General features: G+C 45.7%; 1 protein-coding gene and 1 pseudogene across 2 annotated transcripts; one reads left to right on the forward strand and one right to left on the reverse strand.

Annotated features, from left to right (window-relative positions):
* Positions 1 to 26,002, reverse strand: part of LOC123616264 (ras and EF-hand domain-containing protein-like) — a 218,416-nt pseudogene that overhangs the window by 156,519 nt on the left and 35,895 nt on the right.
* On the forward strand, positions 822 to 24,438 carry PHF24 (PHD finger protein 24). 2 transcript variants are annotated; one of them, XM_010952797.2, is made up of 8 exons: positions 822 to 949; positions 13,749 to 14,130; positions 14,792 to 14,977; positions 18,094 to 18,172; positions 18,469 to 18,674; positions 19,020 to 19,180; positions 19,497 to 19,592; positions 19,906 to 24,438. In XM_010952797.2, exons 2-8 carry the CDS (start codon positions 13,753 to 13,755, stop codon positions 20,000 to 20,002), a joined length of 1,203 nt encoding a protein of 400 aa, XP_010951099.1. In that variant the 5' UTR covers positions 822 to 949; positions 13,749 to 13,752; the 3' UTR covers positions 20,003 to 24,438. The 2 variants fall into 2 exon arrangements, with proteins under 2 accessions (XP_010951099.1, XP_010951100.1); XM_010952798.2 differs by lacking the exon at positions 822 to 949 and adding an exon at positions 1,444 to 1,614.

The following is a 26,002-nucleotide window of genomic DNA, read 5'->3' on the forward strand; positions in this document are numbered from 1 at the left end:
CCCTATCAGTGAAATGATTAGTATGATGTAATTCCTAAAGAAGGTTTGGGCTCCCAAGCTATATGGAAAGCTCTCTGCTCGTCTGTGTTACTTTCCCAAGCAAAGGGGAAAAAAAAAAGATAATGATTCCTGAGAAATAGGTGCTAATTTTAGAATCCCATGTATTAATGATTAACAGCTTGTTCTTTCTCAGTACTACAGTAAAATGGTTAGGAACTTGGAGTCTGAGGTCAGAATAGCTGGATTTCGATCTTACCTCGACCACGTTAGCTATGGGACTTAAGGCACCCGCAAAATGTAGAAACTAATAGTACAGTTCCTCAAAGAGATGGTGTGAAAATTAATGACAATATAATTAAAGTGTTTAGAATAGTACCTAGTACTTTGTTTAAAAGTGATAGCAATATGTAGTACTATATTTTCCTTATATTCCCTATTGTTAAGTTTCATGATGTTAAGAACAAAATGAGTTCTTTTTTATCTCCTACAGCCCCTAGCAGAGTGAAACAAATACCAGAGGCTCAAAACATGACGTGAATTGTATTTGAGAAACAGACTGAATGCACAAGAAAATGAAGGTAGGTTAAAATGTAAATATAGTTTATTTAAATAAGAGGGTTCTTGGCATATTATTTGTATCTTCAGTTATTTCTTTATGATTAGTTGCTAGGTGCTTTATGACTTTATCTTTTTCTTGCCCTCTTCAGCGCAAGTAGTTTGGTGTAGTGCACGCTCTATCCCTCAGAACGGATGGCCTCCTGACAAGCTGGCTATTCGAACAGTTTGAGGGATGAGGTTGCTGCAGCAAAAACTGAGTTACATTTAAAGCACTTTACTGCTGGGGATGGAAGACGAATAATCTCAGAAAACAGCGCACAGAAAGAGGTGGGCCAGCCAGCTTAACTTTGTGAAGGCTCATTTAGACCCTAAGCTGTGGGCTACTACGAAGGTGAGTACCCGATGCCAGCGTCGTGGGCCCGGAAGCCCGAGCGGGCAGCTGGCCTTGGTAGGAGAGACAGAGCCCTGCCGGGGCCGCTAGATGAGTCATTCTCACCTCCCCAGGCAGGTGCGGGCGGAAAGACGCTTCGCCCCGGCGCGGGAGGGGCTGGGAGCGTCCTCAGCCCCCGCTGAGCCCCCTCCCGGGCGGCCTCCTCCGGGCGGGCACTGACCTTGCCGCGGGCGGCCAGGCTGCCGCAGTCTCGGCGCCGCAGAGCGGGGCGCTGGTTGGGGGCGCCCACTCGCACTTGGACCCACAGCTCGTCAGAGTGGGCCGCCGCCCTCCCGCGGTCCCTCGGCTCCTCACTCCCGCACAAGGTCGCTGGCTGAGGCGCGAGGGCCGCGCGTGGAGGCGCAGGAGGGCGGGACAGGGCGCGCGCCCCCGGCCCGAGGAGATCGTCTCGCGCGGGCGCACGCGCCGCAGCCGCGCGGGGCGGAGAGGGTGGGTGTGCTCGGGGCGCGCGCGCCGCCGCCGCCTCAGCCTCCTGCTCCGCCCGCGCCGCCTGCTCCAGGTGCTCGGCCCCAGCACGCCGGCTCTCGAACGACCATGGGTGGCGCGGGGCCCGGGGTGTAGAGTCCGCCAGCCTCGGACCCGCGTCCCGCACCCTGACAGTCCCGGTAAGCGGGGGCGGGGGCGGCGGGGACCCGGCAGGCACCGTGAGGGGCGCGTCTGCGGGCAGAGGACAACCCTCCCGGGACTCTGAGATGTGTGGGAGCCATCCACAAGGGGGTCCCTGTGTAAGTGGTTAAATCCCGCGTGTCTCTGCCTCTGCCCCTCGGGAGGGTCCCGGAGGCGATGTGCGGAGCCGCCCCCATGGAAGATCCCTGTGCGAATGGAGACTCTCAGGGCTCTCTCCGCATTTGCTGCCACGCGGAGGCCCGGTGTGGAGGACACCATCCCGAGAGATACCATGTGTGTACCTATGGGAGGGCAAGGGTGGTCTCGGTGGAAGACCATTCGGAAACACAGGGGCTCCTCAGCACGGTGGGGGTGGACCCCACAGAGAACCTAGAACTGCCTGGAAGGAACCTCTGACTGGGAGGAGAGGATCCTGTCATGGGATCCAGGCCAGGAGTAACTTCCCATATGCCCAAAGGATTTGGGCCTTGACCTCCTTCAGAGCTCAGTGTGTCCTAACTTGTGTCCCTCTAACATGGTCGAGAGGCAAGGGCCCTGTGGGACTGCGCCTTTGTCATTTCGTCCTTCTACCCCATTAGAATGTGTATTCTCTGTGGTGGCCCAGTTGGCGCCAAGATGGATCTTAGTGGAGGCAAGAACATCTATAAGAGCACAGGGTACAAGAGAGGAGAGGACCAGTGAGGCCTCTGAAGCGGAAAAAAAAGATTTGAGCCCCTGGGCTTGACCCTCAGGTAGAAAGCAGTAAAATCATGTAGAATAACTGACTCTGGCAGGTCCTGTAAAGAAATTCCTTTAAAGGAAAGAAGAAAGGAAATGTATGGTTATTGAGCACCAATGTGCCAAGTACTATACCAGGGATATTTAACATCCCATAGAATCCTTACGACAGCCTTATGAAATTATCAACTTTTTAACATTTGGCACTTTAGGCTCAGAGAGGTTTATCAGTTTGCCCAAGGTCACAAAGCTTAGAATCATGAAATCTGTTTTTCTAAGTTTATTTGGGAAAAAGCATCAAGAGGATGCAAAAGCAAGAATGTGTATTTGTTAGTAAGTTGCATTAAGATACCAAGCATGGGCTTTGTAATAGTATATACTCAGTAAATGTGATGATTAATTAACTGCATGAAGACCCTTTAACTGGGGATGAGACTGCTGCTGCAATTGATTTCCACTGAATTCCCATATTTCAGGGTGTGGCTTCCTTCACTAGCAGCCCCACTGTAATGATGTCTCTCCGTGGCTCCAGACTTAACTGGGTCTGGGAGAGGCTTCTGGGTGTGGTCTTTGACAGGACTTGCTCTAGGGAACTGGAGGAACCCTTCAGAGGATGGAGTGTTCTGAGACTACCTTCCCTGCTTGCAGAACCCTTGAGGGAGAGGAAGGAGAGACAGGATCACTTTTAGGAAGCATGATCCAGTGTCTTTGTGGCCATCTGACCACATGCACTAGCAGATGTTGGTCCACTGATACCTTTCAGGACACTTGCCCAACAGTGCCTCTGCATGATGATGAGGAGGAGGGTGGGGAAGGTGCAGAGCCAGAAAAGGTTTATGAGAGTTTGTTGTCTGGGGAATGGAAAAGGTCTGTGCCTGCCCTAGTGATGCACCCTCATCTTGTGTCCTGGGCTGTGGTAGCCTTCATTCTACCTGAATCCCAAGAGTATGAATTTGGAACCAAGGATAGATTCTGGTTTCTTGTCCAAAAAATGGAGTGTTGAGGGAGCTAAACAATGTAATTCACCACATTCTAGAAGAGTTTTCCTGTTCAGCTTCCTTCCTTCTTCCACATATCCAAACCCAGCGACATCCTCCTATAATAGAAGTGGGTTCCTTGGACATCTGCGGTTACATCGTGAGAGGGGAGGTCAGACTTGTGAGAAAATGGAAAAACCAGGGTGTGGCACCTCATGCACAGCTCAGGAATAAACTTTGACAAAGGCTGATAATGGTTAAGCACCTCCCTGATACAGAGTTCTTTATCATTTCATTCAGTTCAAACCCATCTCATCAGCTTAACATGCCAAAATAAATAGGGTTATATTTTTAAAAAGAAAATCAGAGCAAGCCTGCAAATATGATGTTTACACCAATTCAGAGATTTGTCAGTGGCGTTTTACTCCTAAACTAGCCTTTTTCAGCAAGGGTTCTTGGTATCACACCACTTGTGACCATGGAAAAATTGTTAGATGGCTCCAGGTGCTCCCCAAATATTGGACCTTGGATATCACCTCTTTGAAGCCCAGGACTGGGTGAACATTAAGATTACAAAACCCTAAGAATGCTGTCTAACTCTCCCCTAATCACAACATGAGTCTGCAAATTAAATCATTCCAGATTGAGTGTGAAGGATGTCACCAGGTGGCCTTAATCTTCTTAAAAAAACAAAACAAAACAAAACAAAACAAAAAAACCCTCTCTCTAAAGAGAAATAAAAGAGGAGAGAATGGCTCACCCAGTTTCACTTGAGTGTATACAAATGAGTGGATTTTTCAGTCTTTAATCTTCCTCATCTTCTCTGACCACATTCTTATGGTCTTCTTCCTCCTACATTTGCCATCTTTTGACAATCCTCCCTTTTCCTCGAGCATATGAATAGTAAGTAAGACCTTTCCCGGCCCATTTCCCATACTCCCTGTATTTTTTTCCAGTACACCTGTTCCTAAGTGGATCGTATTTATGCAAATAGTTTCCTTTCTTTTTAGCTACAGAATCTATTATCTTCCAGTCCCACATGCTTTTCTCCAGCAGTACTCTTGGTTTCTGCTATGTTCATTTCCCAAATTGATTTATTCATTTCTAATGGGAATATTATCCACTCCAACCCCTCGATCTTAATGACCAAGTTCTGAAAGAAATTGCTTACCAGCTTTGGACCAAGAAACCAAGACTATAAGTGCCCAGCTGGAGATATGATTATTTTTTCCATTATTACATCCCCCTTTATCCTTCTTCCCTTTCCAGCAGTCCCCTCAGAGACCATATACATTTTCTAAGTGCTACCTGCTTGCCAGGTACTGTGCTAGATAAATATGGGAGTTCCTTGCACTTGAGTTCACACAGAATCAGGCTGCAATTCTCTGATCATTTAGTAAGTAAGAAAAGTAAGAGAAGTGCAGCTTCACCGAATATCTATAGGAATTGTCATAGAGTATGCCTTTTCCCAGGCATAATGGAAATGCAACTGCTGTTCCGTGCCTCCTCCGGCAGCCACACATTCTTAGCCCCCAGGTCATTGCCCTGCCAAAATTACCTTTGCCCATATGCTTTGAGTGAACTGGCCATACTTTTGGCTCTCTATGATAATAATGACTAAAACAACAGTATGTATGCTGGTTGGCAGCCATTCTCTCTCCCTCTCTCTCTCTCTTTCCCTCTCCCCTCCCCCCTTTGAGCCTCATAATTAGGCTTATGGGTCTTCCAGAGGGAAAGTCCCAACAATTCACTGCAGTCACTACCTACCAGCTCTTAGGTTATGGGAAAGAGTTTCTTGTTGGTTCCAAAGGCCAAACAATGCCTTCACTGGTCAGCCCTGGGCTTTATCAGGGCTTTCCTGCCTCAGAAAATCCAATTCTCTATGTTTTTTATCTCCCTGAAATCCAAATACATATTCCCTTGTAAACAAATATTTTAAGCATACTGTCTCAAACCAGTTCTTTGGACTAATTCTTATATGAAGGCAAGTTTCCTTGCCTATTTCTATCCAGCACCCAGCTGGCTTCATACCACCTAAGCCATGATGGAGTCCCCATATAGCTCCATGCCTTGGCATGTGCTTTTATCTCTTCCTGGAATGCCTTTTTTTTTTTTTCTCCTTATCCACTGGGATAACTCCCACTCATAATTCAAAATTTAGCTCAAGCAACACTTTTTTTTAAATCCTACACTTATGCCCCCTACACATGCACATACTCACACTGCATTCTCACAGGCTGAGTGAGGTTCCATTTTGTTCATTCTACCAACAGTTACTAAGTGCTTAATTTGTGCCTGACACATAGTAGGTTGCACTCAGCAAATATTTGAACAATTAACAAATAAGTGGTGATAATTAAGGTGTAATGAGTGCATAAATAGGGATGAATCTGCGCTTCAGGGGCCCAGAGCGGAGAACAGGGAGTGTCTCTCCATCTTGCTGAAAAGCTCTGCAGGCTAAGTGCGGTCACACCAGCCAATCACTGACGGTGTGCTACTCCTTAACTGCTGCTCTGCTTCTGTGGGAAACCAGCCCTGTAGCTTTTCATGAAGACTCAGCCCAGTCCTCCAGGGGCTAAAGATCATGCCATAATTCTGTCCTATGTTTATTAGAACTTTTGGGCTTTTAGTAAATATTAAACAACAACAGCACCTCCTTCGCACTTCATTCTCTTGAGCTGAGTGCAAGAAGAGAGTTTTACTCAGTCTTCAGCCCTTCTGCTCCTTGGAAACCCCAGAAGAGCCCTGTGCAGTTGGGGGTGACTGTCTTCCTGGGCTGACTGAAGCCAGTGCTGCTGTACTGGATGAACAAGGGAGAATGGGGAAGACAGGGGAGACCACTTAGACCCCTTCAGGATCTCCAGACATGAAAACTAAAAGTAATCTGTAAGCTATTGCCAGGAAACAGAATGGCTGACTAGAAACAGGCTCCAAGATCACTGTGGTGAGGCGCTGGATTCCTAAAGCAACACCCAGACACTGGAGATCAGCCAGATTATTTCGGGCTTGAATTTCCTCAAAGATCAGCAGAGGGTAAGGGGACTCTTTTTGATGGTTTTTGTTTAAAGTCTCCAGATTGATGTTGATGTGCACAGCGAGCTTAGGGTCTTTGCTGTGCATTCTGCATTTTGTAGACCGTAGTTCTGCTGGTTTTCCGTACTCTTGCCGGTCACCTGTGTTAGGTGTGTGGCTTTCCTTGAGGCTCTCAGACAACATTTCAGGCACATGCTACCTGGAGCCAATTGTTGACCACCTTGAAATTTTTCACCTTTATTTGCAGATGCTTGCTCATGGTAAATATCTCTCCCAGGAGGGAAAAAATATATTTTCAAGTTTACTGCATGTGCCCTTAGGGCAGCTACCCTTCTATGGGTCAGGCCATAGTGCCCCAAGACACAGCATAAATGCAGGGGACTGTTGACTTAGGTAATATTAGTGTCTGTCTGTCTGTCTGTCTGTCTGTCTGTCTCTCTCTCTCTCTCTTTAAACACTGTGGTTGTGGAAACTGGCCAAATGCTAAAATTCTGTAGCTCTCTCCTGTGATCAAAGAAATCACCCATAACTACTATATGGCTACCTGCTCTCATCCCTGCTAGCTCCGAATCAGCAGTCGGGGTCTCCTCGGGGAAGCAGAGTAGATGTGATGAGATGAGCAGGTGACTGTGTAGTTTCTAGAACTGAGCTCTGAAGATTTGGTCTGATTAATCTCTCTGGCCAACTTTGAGGAAGAGAAAGAATAGTGACACCAAGATCTCAAACTTTTTATGTTGCCTTGGTATCTCTGCAACATTCATTGAACCAAGAGTTATAGAACACATGCACTGTGGAAGGCAGTGGGAACCATCTAGATTTTTTTCTCCCTCTTGATTTCAATGAAAAACTGGGATTCCTTTTTCCACCTGCTCAACCCACTCTCTGGTTGTTTTCCCTTGTCCAACTCAGAGGTTTTCTTTGCCCTGTCCCTGACTAGGGAAGCCCTCATAACTTCCAAGCAATCACTTTTAGTTGTTTTTGAGCCTTTTTCAAACAGCTGCCACGCCCATACGAAGGATCAGATGAAAGCAAGTACATGTACTTTACATTTAGCATGTCCAACGAGGAGACTCCTGCCTGTTGGGAGGGTTGCTCCCCTGGCTTCTCACACACCTAAATCTTTACAGAGAGCTTTGGAAGAGGTTCCTAGCTGCCTTCCTCTTTCTTATTTCTCCACCAGCTCCTGCTGTGGAGCAAGCCCTCCTCCTTTTACTCCCACCACTTTGCCCTTAAAAATAATCCTACTGCGTTGTAAGCGTGTGCTCTGAAGAGAATGAGTGTCTTGCACATGCACATTTCAAGCTGCCCACATATGTCTTACTGCCTGATAAATACATCTAGACAGACTTCTCTTCCCTGAAGGAAGTTTCTAGTTGTCATCTGTTTTCATTTACTCCAGATCATAGAGTCAATCAACTCTATTCTACCTTCTTGTTCCTCTTATTCACCACCACCTGCTCCTGCTCTCATGAGGTTTTTTCCAAGCCCTCTCTAGGTACCACAGATCCTCTGACAGTCACATCATTCTTGGGACAATGTCTTTTTATCCCTCTTTCATACTTGTTAGGAGGCAGAAAATTCCACCCATCAGCCAAAGAAGTAATCATTAGGTATAATTTGTGTCATCTTTGCAACTTGATTTCCTTTTAACTCACTCTTCTTCCTAGGACTCCTTCCATCACAGGAGAGGCCAGGTTTTTCTCACCAGGCATTTGTTTTTCCCCATCACTAATCACTACCACTTGTTTCTCTAGAAATTAGAGCTGATTTTGTTAATTTCTCAAACACCCCAGGTGCACATCGTGGATATTTCAGCACACTTGCTTCTAATCAAAGTGTCTTTTGTATACAGGTTCGATCCTCTCCATTAAGCATTAAGCATTTTAGCCTCACTCTTGAAGCCTAATTCTGTTGTGTTCTCACGGTTTACTCTCAAAATCAAAGCCATACCGATGCAAAATGACTTGAGATCTTATTTGGATTTTGATGGTTTCTTTTTAATGGTTCTGCTCTACACTTTCTGCCTTTATGGGCATAAGGTGGCCTAGAAAACTGAACCACCTCAGGTGAAAGGAAGAGCAGTACTTCAAGACCCTTTGGTCAGGACTGGAAAGGACTTTTTAATTTGTTCTTATGTTTGTTTGTTTGTTTTGCTGATGGATATCTTCTTCAGTCTTCACTGAAATTCCTTTAAGGATAAACTCCCAAATCCACTTCAATGACATCATTAACAGTTGAGTAGCCTAATAGTGATTCTTGGTATCCTTACAGAGAGTAATGATTGTGCAAGACAGTGTTGGGATATGCTTGTGGTTAGTTTGCCAATATACTTTTAATGAGTCAGGTCATTTACAGAGTAACCCTCCTAATTGGCTGGACTTTGTTCAGAACTCTTATTACATTACCTGAAAAGGGCAATAAAAACCAAATGCATAGTATTGATTTTCCTCCAATGACTCATTCTTGAAAAAGTGAATTTTGTATGGTTATTCCAGGTCTCCAAATAAGTGTTTATCAACTTTTTTTAAACCCATACCTTCTTGCTGATAAACATAAATGTCTTGTGACTGCTCCCTAAAACTTCTAATACAGATTCTGGGAGGGGGGCCACCCACCACTATTTAGAGAGCTAGCACCTTCTGTATCTCCGCATGAATCAAAAGGATACTGTCAAGCTCTGCTGTTTTGTAGTCTGTTACCAAAAAAAAAAAGTGATGGATGGTTTTTAATATTTGCTTTCCAAATATAAATATTTATTATAATTGATATGCTTTTTCAATCCACTATTTCTTCCCTCCTTCTAGAGTTCTGATATATAAACCCCTATATGCCACAGGATCCAGCCAATGAGAATCATTATTCTGATCTTCGTGTTCCTATTGGATTAAACCAGTTTTTTCCTCTTTATTTTTATAGCATGAATATATCACAGGTTATTCAATAATTCTCCCATGAAGGTTATATTATATTATATTATAATATATTATATTATATTATATTATATTATATTTTATATTAAAAGGTTACCTTTTATCACTGTACAGACTGCTCCAATATTTTTTAAAAATATGTCCACGATCAGAGGACATCCTCTGGTATAGAGTAGGGTTTTTTCAGTCAGAGGTATATTAGCAGCAGTCCAGATCTGCTAGAACTTCTAACCACACAGACTCTTAAGACAAGCTTGAGAATTCTGTTCCTGCATCACTCCAGTCAAGGGGAAAGCTTACCTTACACCCCACAATGTTGTCCTTGTCTTTTAGAGGTAACCATCTTTTAATCAAAAGACAAAAGTGTAGTTTCCTAATCAAAAATGTATAATGATTCTAAGGCTATGTTTTTCAAATTACAAGTGCTAACCCTAACCCATTAGGAAGTCATGAAGTCATTTCAGAGAGTCACTATTAGGACTGCTTTAATGAAGTAGGACAGAGAGGATAGAAAATATCAGGGAGCACCACATGTGGTAAAATAGGATTGTTTCACAAAACTTTGGGTTTAATTATAGATCTATGAATACATGTTTATAACTATGTGTATACATATATCACATCATAAACTACATTTCTTACTATGGGCCACAGTCAAAAAATGTGGAAACAACATGGAAACTTTTTGAGGAAAACACTGTGGCTTTGGAAATTGCCATTGGTCATGAGCAAGATCTGCAGTGAAGGGTTGTGTGTCAGTTTTGCATTCTCCCTCCTTGGTGTGGTGTGCCTGTTCCTCTCTCTGTACGTTGGGGACTTGCTTTCCCACCCACCTAACTGTAGTGCACAGCCGGTGCACATGAGGCATGTGGGCAGTGTCTGCAGACTACAGGCCCAGCCTCTTCCAGAACCCCCTGGGCCCACAGCCTCAGCAAAAGCTTTAACATACACACACCCTCTTCTCCACCCCTGGCCCCACCTCTACCCAGGCTGGATACCCTCATTAGGTCACATGGACTTTTAAAAGAACATGAGCATTCTAAATGGTTAAGACTGCATATTCCAAACGCACACATTAACAGATAGAGACTTGAAGCCCAAAGCAGTAAAACAGTGTGTCCTGGGTCACAGCAGATCTAGAACCAAAACAAGTCACCAGGTTACCTCTGTAACTTTTAAATTATATAATTAATGTACAATGTAGGAAAATTAGAAAATACAGATTAATAAAAATATGGAAAACATGCATTCTTTCTTACAAAAATTAGATCATAACATGCTATTTTTTAACTTGCTTTTTTCATTAATATGTCCATATATTTTGAACATCTTTCTTCATCAGTATACTTCTACCTCAGTAGTTTTCATATTCAATTTTCTACTGTACCGTAATTTAACCATTCCTCTATTATCTAATATTTGTTTGCAAATGAGGAAAAAATTATTTTTAATGATAATTTATCATTAATTGTCCACTGGGACATGAACACCTTAAACAGTTTCCTGAATTTGATCAATAAATGTTTCCTCTGTAAAATGACTATAACTCAATAAAAAAAAAAGTTAAAAATAAATAAATAAGTAATTCTTTCCTCAATAAACCTCCTTTGCCACCATCCTATAAATGAGAGCTACTTATTCAAAGCAAATATTCCTTAGCCATATATTTTAATTTTACAAACAAATTTTACAAATGGGGAGAGGAGATCTTTCCTTATCAGTAAGTTTATAAAGTTAAAAATATAGGTTGAGTTTCTTTGGTAACAAGTGGTGGCAGGGCAAGCACCCAAACAGGATAGGAATTTGTACCACTGTGGCACATACGGTAGTTATTTCTGGAAATAAGATGTGGCTGTAATCAGATTTTATGTGTATTAAGACCTTATTGAAAATCAAAAAAACCTATCCACAATTAATTGGAAAATGTTTATTAAATGCCTCTTCTCTTTCAGACACACTGCTAGGCAGTAGAGGTAAGTATTAAGCAGGGTAAAAACAATCTAATAGAGGAAACTGACATTGATTAGATAATCATCCTGTTGAATATGTAATGACAAAGTGTTCTAGAGCAGAAGAGCATGGTGCTGTCAGCACTCCGACCCAGTCTGCAGAGTCAGTAGTAACTTATGCAAGGAACCAATACTTGAACTGAGCTCTGATAGATGAATAGGTGCTAACGAGGGGAGGAGCAGGGTGGAATTTTCAAACGTCCCAAAAATGGGGGGAACATGGCAAACAAAGACTGAAAGAAAACCAGCGTGGTTAGAACACAGAGTAAAGAAGTGAGACCAGAACCAGGAGGGCTTCACAGGCCATGGTAAAACAAACAAACAAAAAAGCTGATTTGGAGGACTTTATCCTGAAAGCTTTGGAAAGCCACTGGAAAGTTTTAAACAGTGGATAACATACCACCTGAATATCCCAGAGACATCTTTAATTCAACACATACAATATCCAATTTCATTATCCCTCTTTCTTATTTCCCAATTTCTGTAAATGGCACTACCCTCCTTCTAGTTGGTCCATTTAAAACTTCCTCCCTATAAGTCAGGCAGAGACAGACTGAATGAAACACTGTATGATTTCACTTGTGTGTGTAATCTAAAACTATTGAACTCAATAGAAACAGAGAGCAGAATGATGGTTGCCAGAGGCTAAGGGGTGAGGGAAATGGAGAGATATTGGCCAAAGGGCACAGACGTTCAGTTATAAAATGAGTAAGTTGCAGGGATCTAAAGTACAGCATGGTGACCATAGTTAATACTATAGTGTGTACTTGATAGGTGCTGTGAGAGCAGAGCTTTAATATTCTTACAATAAGAACAACAAAATGGTAATTATGTGAGATAAAGGATGTGCTAACTAACCTTATTGTGGTACACATTTCACAATATATTCATGTATCATATCATCACATTGTACACCTTAAACTTTTTAAATGTTGTATGTCAATTATATCTCAGTAAAGCCGAGAAATAATTAAATATAAAATTGCCCTCTCTCCCTTTACCCTTGATATAATCAAGTTATCAATTTATTCCTAAATTTCTCTATTTCCATAGTATCAAATCAACTCAGTCAGGATCATTCCTGCTGCTATCATTTCAGTTTAAACCCTCTACCTCTTGCCTCGACAAGTATTAGAAGCCTGTTATAGTAGCCTTCTAATTGGCCCAAATCTCTCCTCCTTCCCTCTGTCATCTTTTCCTCCAAACAAGGTGAGAATAACTTCCTACCCACCCTTTAGGGTCCACTCTGACTCCCAGTAGTGTGGTCTCACCTTCCCTTAGGCACTCCCAGCACTGTGTCTTATACTTCTTTGAGTTCTGATACTAAGTAGCTTGAGTTGTGAGACTCTGTTCTCCAGTCTTCTGTTTCCTTTGATGAGTAAGTAGTTGGTGCCTTGCACAGAGTACTGTTCAATAAGCCTTGATTATGATGGATTGAGAACCAGGCTGAAATGGACTCTCTGCTCCACTTTACTTAGAACATTCCCCAGATGAATTCCACTAAGACCCTTCAGGCTAGGAAACAGCAGATCAGCTTCACAATGTACCATGTCATGCCTTCACTCTCCAGTGTTGTAACCTCACGTTTCCAGTGCTTACCTTGCAGAGGAAGAACAAGGATGTTCTTTTTTTAACCTGTAAAGGATATAGAACTTTCTTGAACAGTTCAGAGAACCAAAGCAGAAAATGTGGGAGTGACATAGTGAAGGCTTAGAAGTATGAGAAGCACCTTAGCGCTTGTCATGGACAGGTTATCTGTGGTAGCAAACAGACCCATAAATAGGCATAGCTACTGATTAGAGGGAGCAAAGGAGTATTTGAGACTTCGACCACATGGGTGAGGTGGTAGAGATTCCTGAATGCTAATTCAGAAGTCCTCTAAAAATAGGAGTTCATACATTCTGACTCAAAAAGTAGGAATTTGATGTAGATCACTAATTGGAGGAGCATTTCTTCAGTCAGAAGCCAAAATGTGTTGCTGCAGTCTTGCTTCAAGCCTTGGGTCATCTTTAAGAGAGACTTTAGCTCTGAAGTCTCCAACTATCTTAAAGTAGCAGAGTCCCGGGACCCCTGGATCTAATTGGCTTTGGGACAGCAAGGGAGACAGAGATACTGTTCTACATTGTAGAGTGCTTTCCAGTCTCATAAGCCCTGTTAAGCCCCTTTTCTAATGTTATCTGATGTCACGACAGCCCTGTGAAGTATGCTGAGCAGATCCCCCTCATTTTATAAATGGGAAAACCAAAGTCATAGAACCAGTCAGAAATAGAACCAAGGTCTTCTGACTCCATAATAAGTACTCCGTTCACCCTGCCATTGCTACTGAGTTCCAGAAAAGGGAGAAACTATTTAATAGCACTTGCCACTTAGGTGAATGGTTGAAACAGATTGGCCTGACATGGTCAGCCACTGACTGAGTCTGGGCCCCTCTGCTCTCTGTCCACAGAGCCATGGGGGTGTTGATGTCCAAGCGGCAGACAGTGGAGCAGGTGCAGAAGGTGAGCCTGGCTGTGTCTGCCTTCAAGGATGGGCTGCGGGACAGGCCTTCCATCCGACGCACAGGTGAGCTTCCAGGGTCTCGCCGTGGCACAGTAGAGGGCTCTGTCCAGGAGGTACAGGAGGAGAAAGAAGCAGAGACAAGTACCCCAGTACTCCAGGAAGAGAGCACTGTCAACCGCGCCGCCTGGGAGAGGCTCCGGGACGGGCGTGGAGTGGAGCCTGAGGAGTTTGACAGGACCAGTCGTTTCACACCCCCTGCCTTCATCCGCCCCACCCGGAAGCTGGATGACGACAAGCCTCCAGATATCTGCTTGGAGCCCAGAGAGCCTGTGAGTGTCCAGTAAGGGCAGAATCTTCCAGTCTTAGACCTTCTGAGGATCAGGGAGCAGGGCAGAGAGGCCTGGGTATAGTTGAAGTGAGACTCAAAACCAGAAAGACAGAGCTGAGTCAGAACAGTTTGAATTTCTTCTCTAAGAATAAAAATGTTACATCCTGGATTTGTCTTAGTGAAAGACTTAAGGCAGTGAGTAATAAGGAATGATACCATGGCAGGTCTTCTGCCAACCCTCCCACCTAAAGATGGTACTGCCCCCTGTAGGAGGTATTTGGAAATGTTGGGGTGGGGTTTGGGGGAGTTCAGGAAGACCACAAAACTGGGAGTTGCTCCTGGTATTTGGTGCCAAGAAAAACAGGGATGCTAAGTGTCCTGCAGTACCTGGGAAAATCTCTCACAACAGATTACTCTTTCCAAAAATGCCCGTAGCATACTTGCTCAGAAACATGGTCATAGAGGCCTGAGCAGCTGGAAGAACCTGCTGATTCTTGTCTTCCAGAGAGAAAGCTCTATTGCCTTAACACTGGCTTCACTTGGAGTTGTTCCTCCAGGCTGCTCCAGGGACACTGAGCCCCATGCAGGTAGCAGTGTCCTTGGTGGTTATGGAGTCTTGCTGCCTGCACTCACACATTCCTATTCCTGCCATCTTTCTCCAGGTTGTCAATGATGACATGTGTGATGTCTGTGAGGTCTGGACGGCCGAGAGCCTCTTCCCATGCAGGATCTGCACCAGGGTTTTCCACGATGGCTGCCTGCGCCGCATGGGCTACATCCAAGGAGACAGTGCCGCGGAGGTGACCGAGACTGCCCACACGGAAACAGGCTGGAGCTGCCACTACTGTGTGAGCCTAGACTGCAGGGATGGTGGGCTGCTGCATTGCAGGGGACTTGGCACTTCTCCTGGAGGCCAGTCTTAGAACGCTAGTTTCCAGGCAGTGACCTGAAGAGTTTTCCTGTAGTAGATCCAAGGGTCCTAGAGTTAGGGCAGGCTTTTTCCTCCTCAGTACTGTTGATATTTTGGACACAGTAATCTGTTGTGGGGGCTGTGTGCATTGTAGGATGTTTAGCAGCGTCCCTAACTTCTATCCATTAGATGCCAGTAGCACCCACCCTCAGTTGTGAGCAACCAAAAATGTCTCCACAAATTACCAAATGTGTCCTGGAGGGACAAAGTCATCCCAGTTGAGAACCACTGAGCTAGAGGGCTGAATGGATAGGATGAGGCCAATTATTCAAAAGTACTTGTTTGGAGCAGTGCTTACTCCCATAGTCTATGGTTGTTATTCATCGTATTCATCTGAAAAAACAACCTGAAATCCTAACCGGCTTGCTTCCAGGAAGGATAGATTCTATCCTAGGAAAACTTCTTAGTGCTAATATCCTCACTTGGCCTTCTACCTTAAGAACATTTGTTCTTCATCTCTGAAGTGATCATTTTGTGAATTAAGTAACAAAGGTCTATTGATTCAGAATGTCATAAATTATACATAAATGCCTTCCAACTTTTCAAAAGATGAAAAGCTAGATTCATAGCCATTTCTCAGCATACCTGAATAGAGTTCAAGTCTTGTTTTATTGATCTGTTGCCCTGCAGATATTTTCATTATTCACTGATTTCAGAGTAAGGATTTTCTGCTGACCCCCTCTTCTTCCTACCACCTACAAGAAAGCAAAGATGTCCTACTTTCTAACAAATAACACTTTCTCTATGGCTTGTCCATAAAGCAAAGTGTAGAATCGTTATTTCGAGCCACTTAAATACCTTTTCCCCAGCGAGAGTATGCCACAGCAGACCCTGGTCTACAGTCTTCTCTAGTCACCACCCCTCCAAGTGTCAGCCTTTTCACCCACACCAACTCTGCTTGGCAGTGTTCTGCTGATGTGGGACAGGGTTGAGGGGTCTCCTTCCTAAATCCCCAGGAATGCACAGCTACCTTCCTGGCTTTCTGTCACAGTCCTGCCATCATTACCACCACTCTCCACTAGACCTTTTACAAAGGTTTCTTCAAAGCTCCTCCTCGTTCAGCATCTCCATGTGGTTCCCCAGCCACCTGTAATTTGGCTTCTGCATCCATCACTTCTGCTGAATTGGCTCTTCCTAAGGTCACCTAAGCCCTGATTGTCAAGTCCAATGATCTTTTCTCAGGCATCTTCTTACTTGACCTCTCTGACATATTTAGCTCTTCCATATTGTTTAGGGTTTGAGTATTTTTTATGAGAATTATTACATAAAATATGGAAACTAGAGAAAATACAAAATCAGTAAAATCCCATCTTAGTTGTATAACCACTGTTAACAGTGCCTCCTGCATTGTGCAGCTCTTTCTTGGCTTCCATCACCCTCTGCTGATTCTCTTCCTAGCTTTTTCTCTGACCATTCTTTCTAAGTGCCCTTAGTTTCTTGTCCCAGTCCTAAATGCTGGTGTTTCTCAGGTTTCTGTTAAGACTCTTCTCACTGTACTCTCTCTCTTGAGTTTTCTTCCACTTCAGTGGCTAAACACTAATCATTCCCAGATCTGTGTGTCCAGACCTCAGTTTCCTCTAGTCTTTTGATGTCTTTTGATATCCATCTTGATGTCTCACAGATACTTCACACTCAGCATGCCCCAAAATGAACTCATCTTTTCCCCAAAACCTGTTCTCCCTAAATTCCTTATCTCTATGAATAGTAATACCACCCCCAGTTACCAATCCCAACTCAGTGCTCTCCCTCACCTCTCACATCCAGTAAGTCAACAGGCCCTATTGACTCTACCTCCTAATATCTCTCAAATCTCTCTCCGCTTCTTCATTCTTATGTCTTAGTTTAGCCACTCATCTTTTCTTACCTGTACTATTGCAACAGCCACCTAACTGCCCTCCATACCTCCAGACTTTGCCCCTCTAATCCATTCTCCACACAACAGACAAAGAGCTGACTGTGGCACTCTGCATTTAAAAACCTTTTCATGATTCCCCTTTGCCCTCAGAAAAAAGGCCCAGTTTGAGGGGCTCAATGAAGGGCATTTCAGACACTTTACAGTCAGACTTTTGTCCACCTCCCTTTCCTTATCTTTTATCATCCCTCCCTACTTTCTCCTATAAAACACACACACACCACACTCCAGTTGCACTGAACATCTCACAGTGTTTACACCATTGTGCCAAGCATATACTAGGTGCTCAGTGTTTATTGAAAGAATGGTTTGAGTTCTTCATGAAATCCACAAATGAATAGTCATGAAATGTCTGCTCCTGTTCTTTGCTGGTGTTTTAGGGGGGGAAATAATCTATTTTAAAGAATCTCTGAGAATTTGAAGACTTGTAAGACTGTAAAGTAATGTTAGCAAAATAACGTATCAGTGCTTTTTTGGAATTAAAACTTCCACAGTCCCACAAAAAACTTATTTGGTTTTAGGAACTTTTCCATGATGGCGTCTCTTTCAAAACCATTCTGCAGTTATTTAAAGTGATACATTTTAGAATTAAACAGTTTTACAAAATGTGGAAACTAGAGTTAGAATTAAACTTTTTAACTAAAATACTCCTTGAGCACAATCTAACACAGTAGCCAGATACTTAAAATAGGTAAGGATGGAGCTGCCCTGGTTGGTGGAGCTAGAACTCTGCCCACTTACTAGCCCTCTTCTCCCTTGCAACATCTTCCTAAGGCATATCTAAGGAATCCCTAGGCTATCTCAGAGAACCATCCCAAAACCACTATTTTAGTAAAAGAGATTCTGGGCTGGATTCAGGATACTTGGGTTCTGGAGAAGATCCTGCCCCAGAGTTGGGCAGCTCGGAGAAAGTCCTTTCCCCCTTTGTGGGGCCTCAGTCTCCTTGTTCGTGAATGTAAGGCTGTGATTAGATGATCCCAGAATTGCCTTTCAGCTGAAATACTATTTCCATTCCTCCTGATCCTTGGCTTTCTTTTTTACTGGCCTATAGGGCCACTGACTCAGCTCTTCCTCTTTTTCAGAACAACCTCAACTTGCTGCTAACTGAGGAGGAAATGTACAGCCTCACAGAGACCTTTCAGCAGTGTAAAGTCATCCCTGGTAAGGCTGGAGAGTGCTGCCGATGGAGAGGGCCAGGCAGATATCTCCTTCATACTTTCTAGGCTAAACCATGAAAGGAGTATTCTGGCATTTGGTGGGTAAGAGAGTAAATGGGTCCCTATTCACAAGCTGTTGGCCCACCCCTGGCCACAGCCTGAGTTATCCTGGCTATGGAGACAAAGACTCGACAAGAACTGTGGGTGTGGGCGCCCTGGAGATTACCCTAGAGGTGAGGGGAGGTACTCCACAGGCTGAGCAAAGGATGGACATGGCTAGTATGGGGTGCCTCCCCACAGATTGCTCCTTGACACTGGAGGACTTCCTGCGCTACCGCCACCAAGCAGCGAAGCGGGGGGACAGTGACAGGGCTCTCAGTGAGGAGCAGGAAGAGCAGGCAGCTCGTCAGTTTGCAGCCCTGGACCCTGAACACCGAGGACATGTAGAGTGGCCTGACTTCTTGTCCCATGAGTCCCTCCTACTTCTGCAGCAGTTGCGTTCCCAGGTGAGGGCCAGCTGGGGTGAACATTCATGGGATATTGGGTGACAGAGACCTGGGAAGTATGCCAGGCAGGTTGGGGGAACACTGGGTACTCTGAACAGGGACCAGTACCAGGAAGGGGCCCAGGTTCCGTTCAGTGACAGGTGATCCAGTGCCTGGGCTGGGGAAACTGCTCAAGGAAGATTGATTTGCACTGGACCCCACTACAAATGTTGGTGCTACCAGAAAGGATCCAGGCAGCATCAAAGGGAGGTTGCAGAGGTGGTAATAGAGGTAGGATTCTCTACTGCATGACAGTTTACAAAATATTTTCACCTCCAAGATCTTAACTTGTCTCTTCTTCCCCAGAACTCTCTGTTGAGGCTTCTGACAGTCAAGGAGCGGGAGCGAGCCCGAGCCACCTTCCTGGCCCGGGGCAGCGGAAGCACCATCAGTGAGGCAGAGTGCCACCGTGCCCAGCACTCTTGGTTCTGCAAACGCCTCACAGAGGCTCCTTCCTGCAGTGTCAGGTCTGCTCCCTACCAGTCCCTGCCCACACTCACATATCCCCTCCTTTTTCCATGCCAAATGGCCCTTGGTACGAAAGGTACCTGCCTGTTTCTCCTGCCAGTTTCTCCAGCAGCCAGGAGAGGATCCTCCTGTGTATTAGACAGTGGGCAGTGATTTCTGTTGGCCAGACATAGGGCAGCCTCTACTCCAAACTCCTGTCACCCCGTGTCAGACAAGCCCAGACATGCACATTCAGAGCTGTGGGTTCACCAGAGCATGGAAGGGGCCAGACCTTTCACTGTCCCACTCCTAACCACATGTCCTTGTGCCCAACAGCATCAGCCAAGTGGGTCCCATAGCAGACAGCAGCCCAGCCGGCAGCAGCAGCAAGAGTCAGGACAAGGCCCTGCTGCCCTCAGAGCCTGAGTCCAGGTGAGTGACACCTCCTCATCTGGCTGTCTGCTCCCCTGATTCCCAATACACACAAGTAAGTTGGTCATTACCCACTGCCACCCTTAAACAGCAAGTGCCCACCCCCAGAAACCAGGCTTCAGGAGTACACATTTGACCCCAGATGCATAGGACCAGCCAGCTGGTCTGTCACCTTGGAAGTATAGCCAGCTATCACCATGTCAGGTACGAGCCCAGGCTTGCCTGAGTTTTGCCCAGCTCAAGCCGATCAGGTCTCATGAGCCTCTAGGCTCTGCAACCAGACTCACAAACCTATTCTTTACTTCCACTCCAGATTTGTGGACTGGCCTACCTTCCTACAGGAGAATGTCATCTACATCTTGGCTGCTCGCCCCAACAGTGCAGCCATTCACCTGAAACCCCCAGGATAGCATGGAGCAGAGAAGCTCAGTTCAGGGACAGTGGCGTTCTCTTCCTCCTTTCCTTCCCCCTTTCCCCTACCAACCTCTGGTACTGAGACTTACGGGGATGGAGCACTGTCCACATGTCAATTTGTCACTAAGCTTTATGGCGCTGAAATCACCATTCCCCTTCACAACAGAGGTAGTAAATGCATTGCCACAGGGAGAAGCCCTAGGAGCTGTGGCAACATCCACTCCAGGACCACGCCCTGACTCCACACCGTAGACTGGACCTACCACCGCACACAGCCACACACACATGCACGCCTAGCTGCCCATGCCTTCAGAGACTTGGTTCTTTTTGGTTGAAAAAGGACCAAAGTTCTTTTGTGAAACCTCTGGTATAGATGAGGGGGTCTCTACTCAGCCCTTCTATTAGCCAGTCCTAATTTCTAATAGATCAGTCTCTGGCCAAGTGGTTCTTAATAAGGGGGCATATCAGACTCACATGCTCTCGTAGAGATGCTGACAGGCTCCCTCTTCCCATACTAAAAATCCCTTCCTGGGTGAACCACTGTACTGGTAGATGTATGCTATGTCCCTTGATGTGTTGGGGTGGGGAAATGGTTGAAAACCACCACTGCACTTCAGCCCATTGTTTATTTAAATTCCAATTCCTGGTGACAGAGAAGACAACTAATATGTGGAGTCCAAGTTAGAAAAGGTGGAGGCAGCCCCTCCCAGGGATCCAGAATTCTAGAAACATCTCAGCCAGGTCATTCAAGTCTAAAAGTCTTTATTTAGCAAAAGAGTCAAACTAAGGTGAGCCATCCTGGCCCATTTTTAAGATGGGCGCTCATGGCCCAGAACCCAAGGAGAACATGTATGATGGCAGGAGTCACAGTCCTCTGGGTTAGGTGCTTCACCCAGGTCAGCTACCACAGAGACCCAAAGCCTGAGCTCCAATGAGAACAAGGTCTGGATGGAAGAGGAGAGGAGAAGGCTCATGCTCTTCCATCCTTCCAGCTCAACTCACCTGTAGACCTAGAAAAGTGTGCTGTGGTATGGAGTGCAGAGCCAGCCTCTTCCATAGCCCAAGAAAGAGCAACTCCACAGAAGCCCTAAGCAGGGACTCCTTTCAGCCACCTGACAATGAGGATAAGAGACTGGAGCTAAGAAGAGGATTTGCATCTCAACTCTTTTGAGCAGAAAAAGTCCCAGAAAAGCTTCACAGAAGGAGGAGGTGTTCCCTTCTCCCTGTTACTGAGATATAGCCTGAGCTGCTGCTTCCCCAGCTGCTTACTGCATATCCCACCCCACCAGCCTAGGGCCTGGGCCTGGCGTGGAAAGACTTCTGGGGCAAGAAGAGGCTGCCACAAAGTCACCGAGTCTGGTCTCCAAGCCCCCGCTGTCCTTCCTAAGTTCTCATCAAGTTCTCTAGTAAGTGCATGTTGTGGGTCAGCACTGGCCCTGAGGTTCAAGTTTCTGACTTAGGTTTAGCCTAAGGTCTGACTACCAAGAGCTATTCAATAAGAGATTGGGTCAGTCATACAGAAGCTAACACATTGCATTGCTCAAGGCATTTCTACAGAAGCAGCGTACAGCTCAGTGTTGCTCAGAGAAAAGGGGAGAGCTATAACCAGGGGCATGGAAAGAGCACTATATGGTCTCTTCCTGTAGAGACTGCCTCACCTAGAAGCCGAGTGAGATGCTTCTGGGGTTGGATGATTTAGGACTGAAATGAAGTAGACAGAAGATGAATATACATTCATGTGTATGGCTCTGAACATTTCAAAACCCACAGCTCTTTGTAAATGCTCCTTAGCCATACTCCCACGACTAATCAGTAGGAGAGGGCCATTAATCAGTCTAGCCAAAAAGAAAGAAAGCACATGACTCTTGGGCCCAAGGACTGCATCTGAAGCAGCCAGGCCTGGGGTTTGCACTGAGAAGATTAAAGCACATTAAGCACGGGGGCTGTTGCTTACTCTCCTGGCAGATCACCTTCTGCGCCAATGGCCTTGGGCTGCTTGATCTCACGGACAGGGCATTTTGAGTAGAAACAAGCTCTGGGCTTTGAGAGCTAAATAGATTTATTTCTCCTGCTTCGTCATCAGTCACAAGGACTGGAAGTCCATCTTCTTGTTCCCTGATCCTTCACAGACCAAGGTGATGCCTACCTCTCTGGAGCTGCAGCTTCTAGCTTTCTTTGGATGAGTGGTAAAGACTGGGCCAGATCGGGCCAGCTGTATCCCAGGGCCTGGCAGAGCAGGCCTCAGAGCTCTTCCACAACAGGATCAGGCCTATTTGGGATCACTCCTCTCCCTCTAGTCCAGGACGGCAAGTTCCCTGATGAGGGTGTGCTGCGAAGGGTACAGGGTACATGGCCCCCAGAAAAGGATAGAATTCTCAGTCCATAAGAGTCCTAGGAAGCAGAGAAGCATGGAAAAGCAACCAGCGTCTTCTCTATGGGCATCTAGATTTTTACCAAAGGAGAGGATCCATTACGACCCCAGTCCAGAGTTGCAGAAGGTCCACCCAGCCCCTTTCTGGGATCTCCCTTTGCAGTGTCCTAATCCATGGAGCCCCTCTGCAGTACATATGGAGACATTCAAACTTTTATAAACCTAGTAAAGCCCATTCCCTTTCCTTGTCAAGCCCTTTCATCACTGTGACTGTCTGAAATTCTGCCAATAATGGAAATCAGTGTCTGACTCTAATAAGGGTATGAGGAAAATATTTCGATCTTTTCATCTTGGCTGCCCAGAATTGCAGAGATCAGTTCTCTTCCCAAGCTCCACCCACCCCACCCCCTAACCAAGGGAAGCTGAGGTTACATAGATGCTTCTCTGAAGGCTACTTGCCCCAAGTCTGTATTTCACCCAGCAGTCCTCTTCTCCATGCTTAGAGTTAAAAGACAGGGACATCTGGGTGACATAGTGGAGTTGCAAAGACAGTCAGCTGAGGCAATAGCTGTGGCCAGATAGGCTCTTCAGGCCTGCTCCATGGCTTCCTCCCCTGAAACCAGTCTTCCAGCAGATGCAGGCGCTGCACTTTTGAACAATGGTCCACTCTGATCCCAGGGATGGAGCCATCCTCTTGCTCCTAGGTACTGACCCCTCAAAGTGGTCTTCCTTTGAAGACAACCACGGCTGAAGCCATGAGCACATTGCCTCTTTCTGTCCTCAGCCTAAGCAACTGGGGCTGCAGGGCAGACACTGGCCTTTCTGGCCCTGGTGCTCCCTATGGGATGTCACCCTGGCCTTGTTTGGCCAAATCTGGGGTTCCCACATTCTTGTCAACAATATGGGAAGAACAGAATCAAACTGCCTGGGAAGAGGGTACCTCACTGCAGGTTGGATTCAGGATTGGGCCTAGGCTTATAAGCCTCAACCTCAACTATTGCAGGTCTCATTACTTAGTAAGAATGGTGCCAAGACGCTCTAAACACAAGAAGGAAGCTCAGCAGAAGCTGTCTGGCAGGCCCTCAGGCCAGCCATAACCAGCCCAGAGTCAAGAGTAACCTCCAGGCACGACTGTGGCAGGCTCTAGTGATCCTGCAGGCATGTCCCCTTCAAACAAGCTGGGTAAAGGCAAATACACACTTGGCATTTAAAAGGCAGAACAAAACTGATGCCATAGTTTCAGGACATCCAGGTACCTACAATCATAACCCCTTTTAACCACTCTATTTACAGTGGAATAAAATTGCTACTTTCTTCACGTCACTTAGTTTGTGCCCAGGATTTCTCTCTTGGCCCTGAGCTGCAGCCTGGACAACAAAGCATTCCTCGAGTAAGGGATATCAATGCATTATGCCTGTTCCTTGACAGCTCACTCTGGTGTGGGTTGGGAATGGGTATTTTTCCTGCTGTTGCTTTACTACTGCCACTGCTTTTGACAACCTTAAAAGGAAAGAAAATGAACAGGTTACAGAATCTCCAATAGACCCCGCTAGCACTAAGAAAAACCTTCTTCCCTCTAGGCCACATGCCCCGATGACCCAGATCATGGAGAGGGTGTCAGGTCTGCTCAGACCAGTGACTAAAAAGCCCAATCACATTCCAATTTGTATAGCATGGGTTGGCGTGACCACAAATAAGAACATCAAGGTATAAATAGCAAGGCCTTTCTATATCTGTGCTGAAACAAAGGCCTTCAAGCCTAGCTGGCTACAAGAGATGGCCTCTGATCTGTCTCCCAGCCAAACACAGGCTTGCGGGACAGCCTCTGAGAACACTCAAGTAACACTGGAGGATCCAATGGCCTCTGGTCCCTCATGCCCTTCCTATGTGGTTTTCTGCAGAAGGTAACTTGACAGTAAGCTCAGGGGAACATTCCCAAGCCCTGTCCTCCCATCACAACAGCTGCATGCTCCTCCCCATGGCTCAGCTTCACTCCAGAAAGAGCTGATGCTCCCAGAGGCTGGGCACAGTGGAAATCATAATAAAAAGATTGTGATGCTCTTTTGGCCTCTTGTTTCTTGTTGTTTGGGGCACCTGCCGAGTTTCTGTTTGGTTTCCTATCATTGGCCAGTTCCTGAGTCTAAAACAGGAGCAGCTGTGGCCTCCAGGAATACCACAAGATAGGTGGAGGTGGCAGGAGGCAAGGGTTGCACCATGGACACAGGAATCGGGAGCACAGAAGAGCCAGAATTTTTGAAGAAATTGCTATGTATTACACGCCATCCCACCCACACCCCCAATATAGACACATACACCAAGGACCAGTTTAGACATTTTTCCTAGTTTCTACTGAGCTACAAAGTAGGAAAAGTAGTTGGGTGTTTTCTCCTAGTCTGAGAGTTTCCTCCCAATCTTTGCAAATTGTTTTGTGATACGATAGGGTTGGGTAAACTAAAGTCTGGAGAGGCTTTCAGAAGACTATAAAATCCCTATTCATCCCTTTTGCCTGGTGAGAACAGAGCCAGTACCTATAGACAGGAACATCCCTATTCTGTTTATCAGAGGCAGATATTCTACCTTCAAACCATAGGAACCCCACTTGTCTTCCAGGGAAGGTAAGAAATTTAGCAGCTCATTACCGCAATGATGAGGGCCACCAAGAGGCAAGTGAAGGATGCTTTGGGGGTGGATGGCAAAGGCAGGAAGGTCTACTGGGGGACAGGCTGTTTCAGCTGAGACCTGCAGTATGGGTAGGAGTAGTGAGGCATGTCGGCAGGGAGAGGGAGAAGGGACGCTGTTCCAGGGGGAAGGAATAGCATGTGTACAGGTGTGGAAGGACTAAAACTCCTGTGCCTGGGCTCACGAAATGAGCACTTGTAACAGTGCCTGGGCTTGAAGGGGACCCAAGGAGTCCTGTTGGTTGAGTTCCTGCTAGGACATCCCTTCTGATGCCCAGAGAGAGCCTGTGTGGTCTCCACTACCCAGGTGCCTCACTTCACTGAGGCAAGGAACTCAGGATGCTCGATGACCGGTGCCCAAAGAAACAATATATGAGGAAGGATTCACATTTTAAAGACTCATGGGGGCATAGAATTGCTGTAGGAATTTGGCCTTCATTTTGAAATGTTGGTGAATAGCTAATATTTCTCCAGCCAGTTGGAAGGAAAAAAATCTTCAAGAAATCTAAGCCTCTGGAAATGTAAAAGAAAAAAATAGGAGCTGCAAATACAAATATGATTAACCCTTGAACAACACAGGTCTAAACTGCATGGGTGCACTTGTATGCAGACTTTTTTCAGTAAATATGTACTACAGTACCACACAATCCTCAGTTCACTGAATCCACAGATGTGGAACCAGGGATACAGAGGCCCGACTATAAAGTTATACGAGGATTTTTGCAGTGGGGACACCAGAGCCCCTAACTCCCACCTATAACAGCTAATGTTTTTGAGCAGTTACTATGCACTGGGTGTTCTAAGTGCTTTCCACGAAGTAATTAATCTCCAAAACAACTCTTATGTGATTTGTATTATAGATGAGAAAGTGAGGAGCAGAGAGGCTGAGAATTTCTCAAGTTTACACAATTACACAGTTAGGAAGCAGGGGAACCAGGTAGTCTGGC

The sequence above is a fragment of the Camelus bactrianus genome, chromosome 4 (assembly GCF_048773025.1).
Source record: "Camelus bactrianus isolate YW-2024 breed Bactrian camel chromosome 4, ASM4877302v1, whole genome shotgun sequence".
Taxonomy (NCBI): domain Eukaryota; kingdom Metazoa; phylum Chordata; class Mammalia; order Artiodactyla; family Camelidae; genus Camelus; species Camelus bactrianus.

What these genes read in the sequence shown, in the direction of transcription:
- PHF24 (XM_010952797.2), top strand. Translation starts at nt 13,753, where the DNA reads ATGGGGGTGTTGATGTCCAAGCGGCAGACAGTGGAGCAGGTGCAGAAG. An exon ending in GCTTGGAGCCCAGAGAGCCT is followed by an intron (nt 14,131 to 14,791) that starts GTGAGTGTCCAG and finishes ATCTTTCTCCAG; the next exon opens with GTTGTCAATGATGACATGTG. An exon ending in TGCAGCAGTTGCGTTCCCAG is followed by an intron (nt 18,675 to 19,019) that starts GTGAGGGCCAGC and finishes CTTCTTCCCCAG; the next exon opens with AACTCTCTGTTGAGGCTTCT.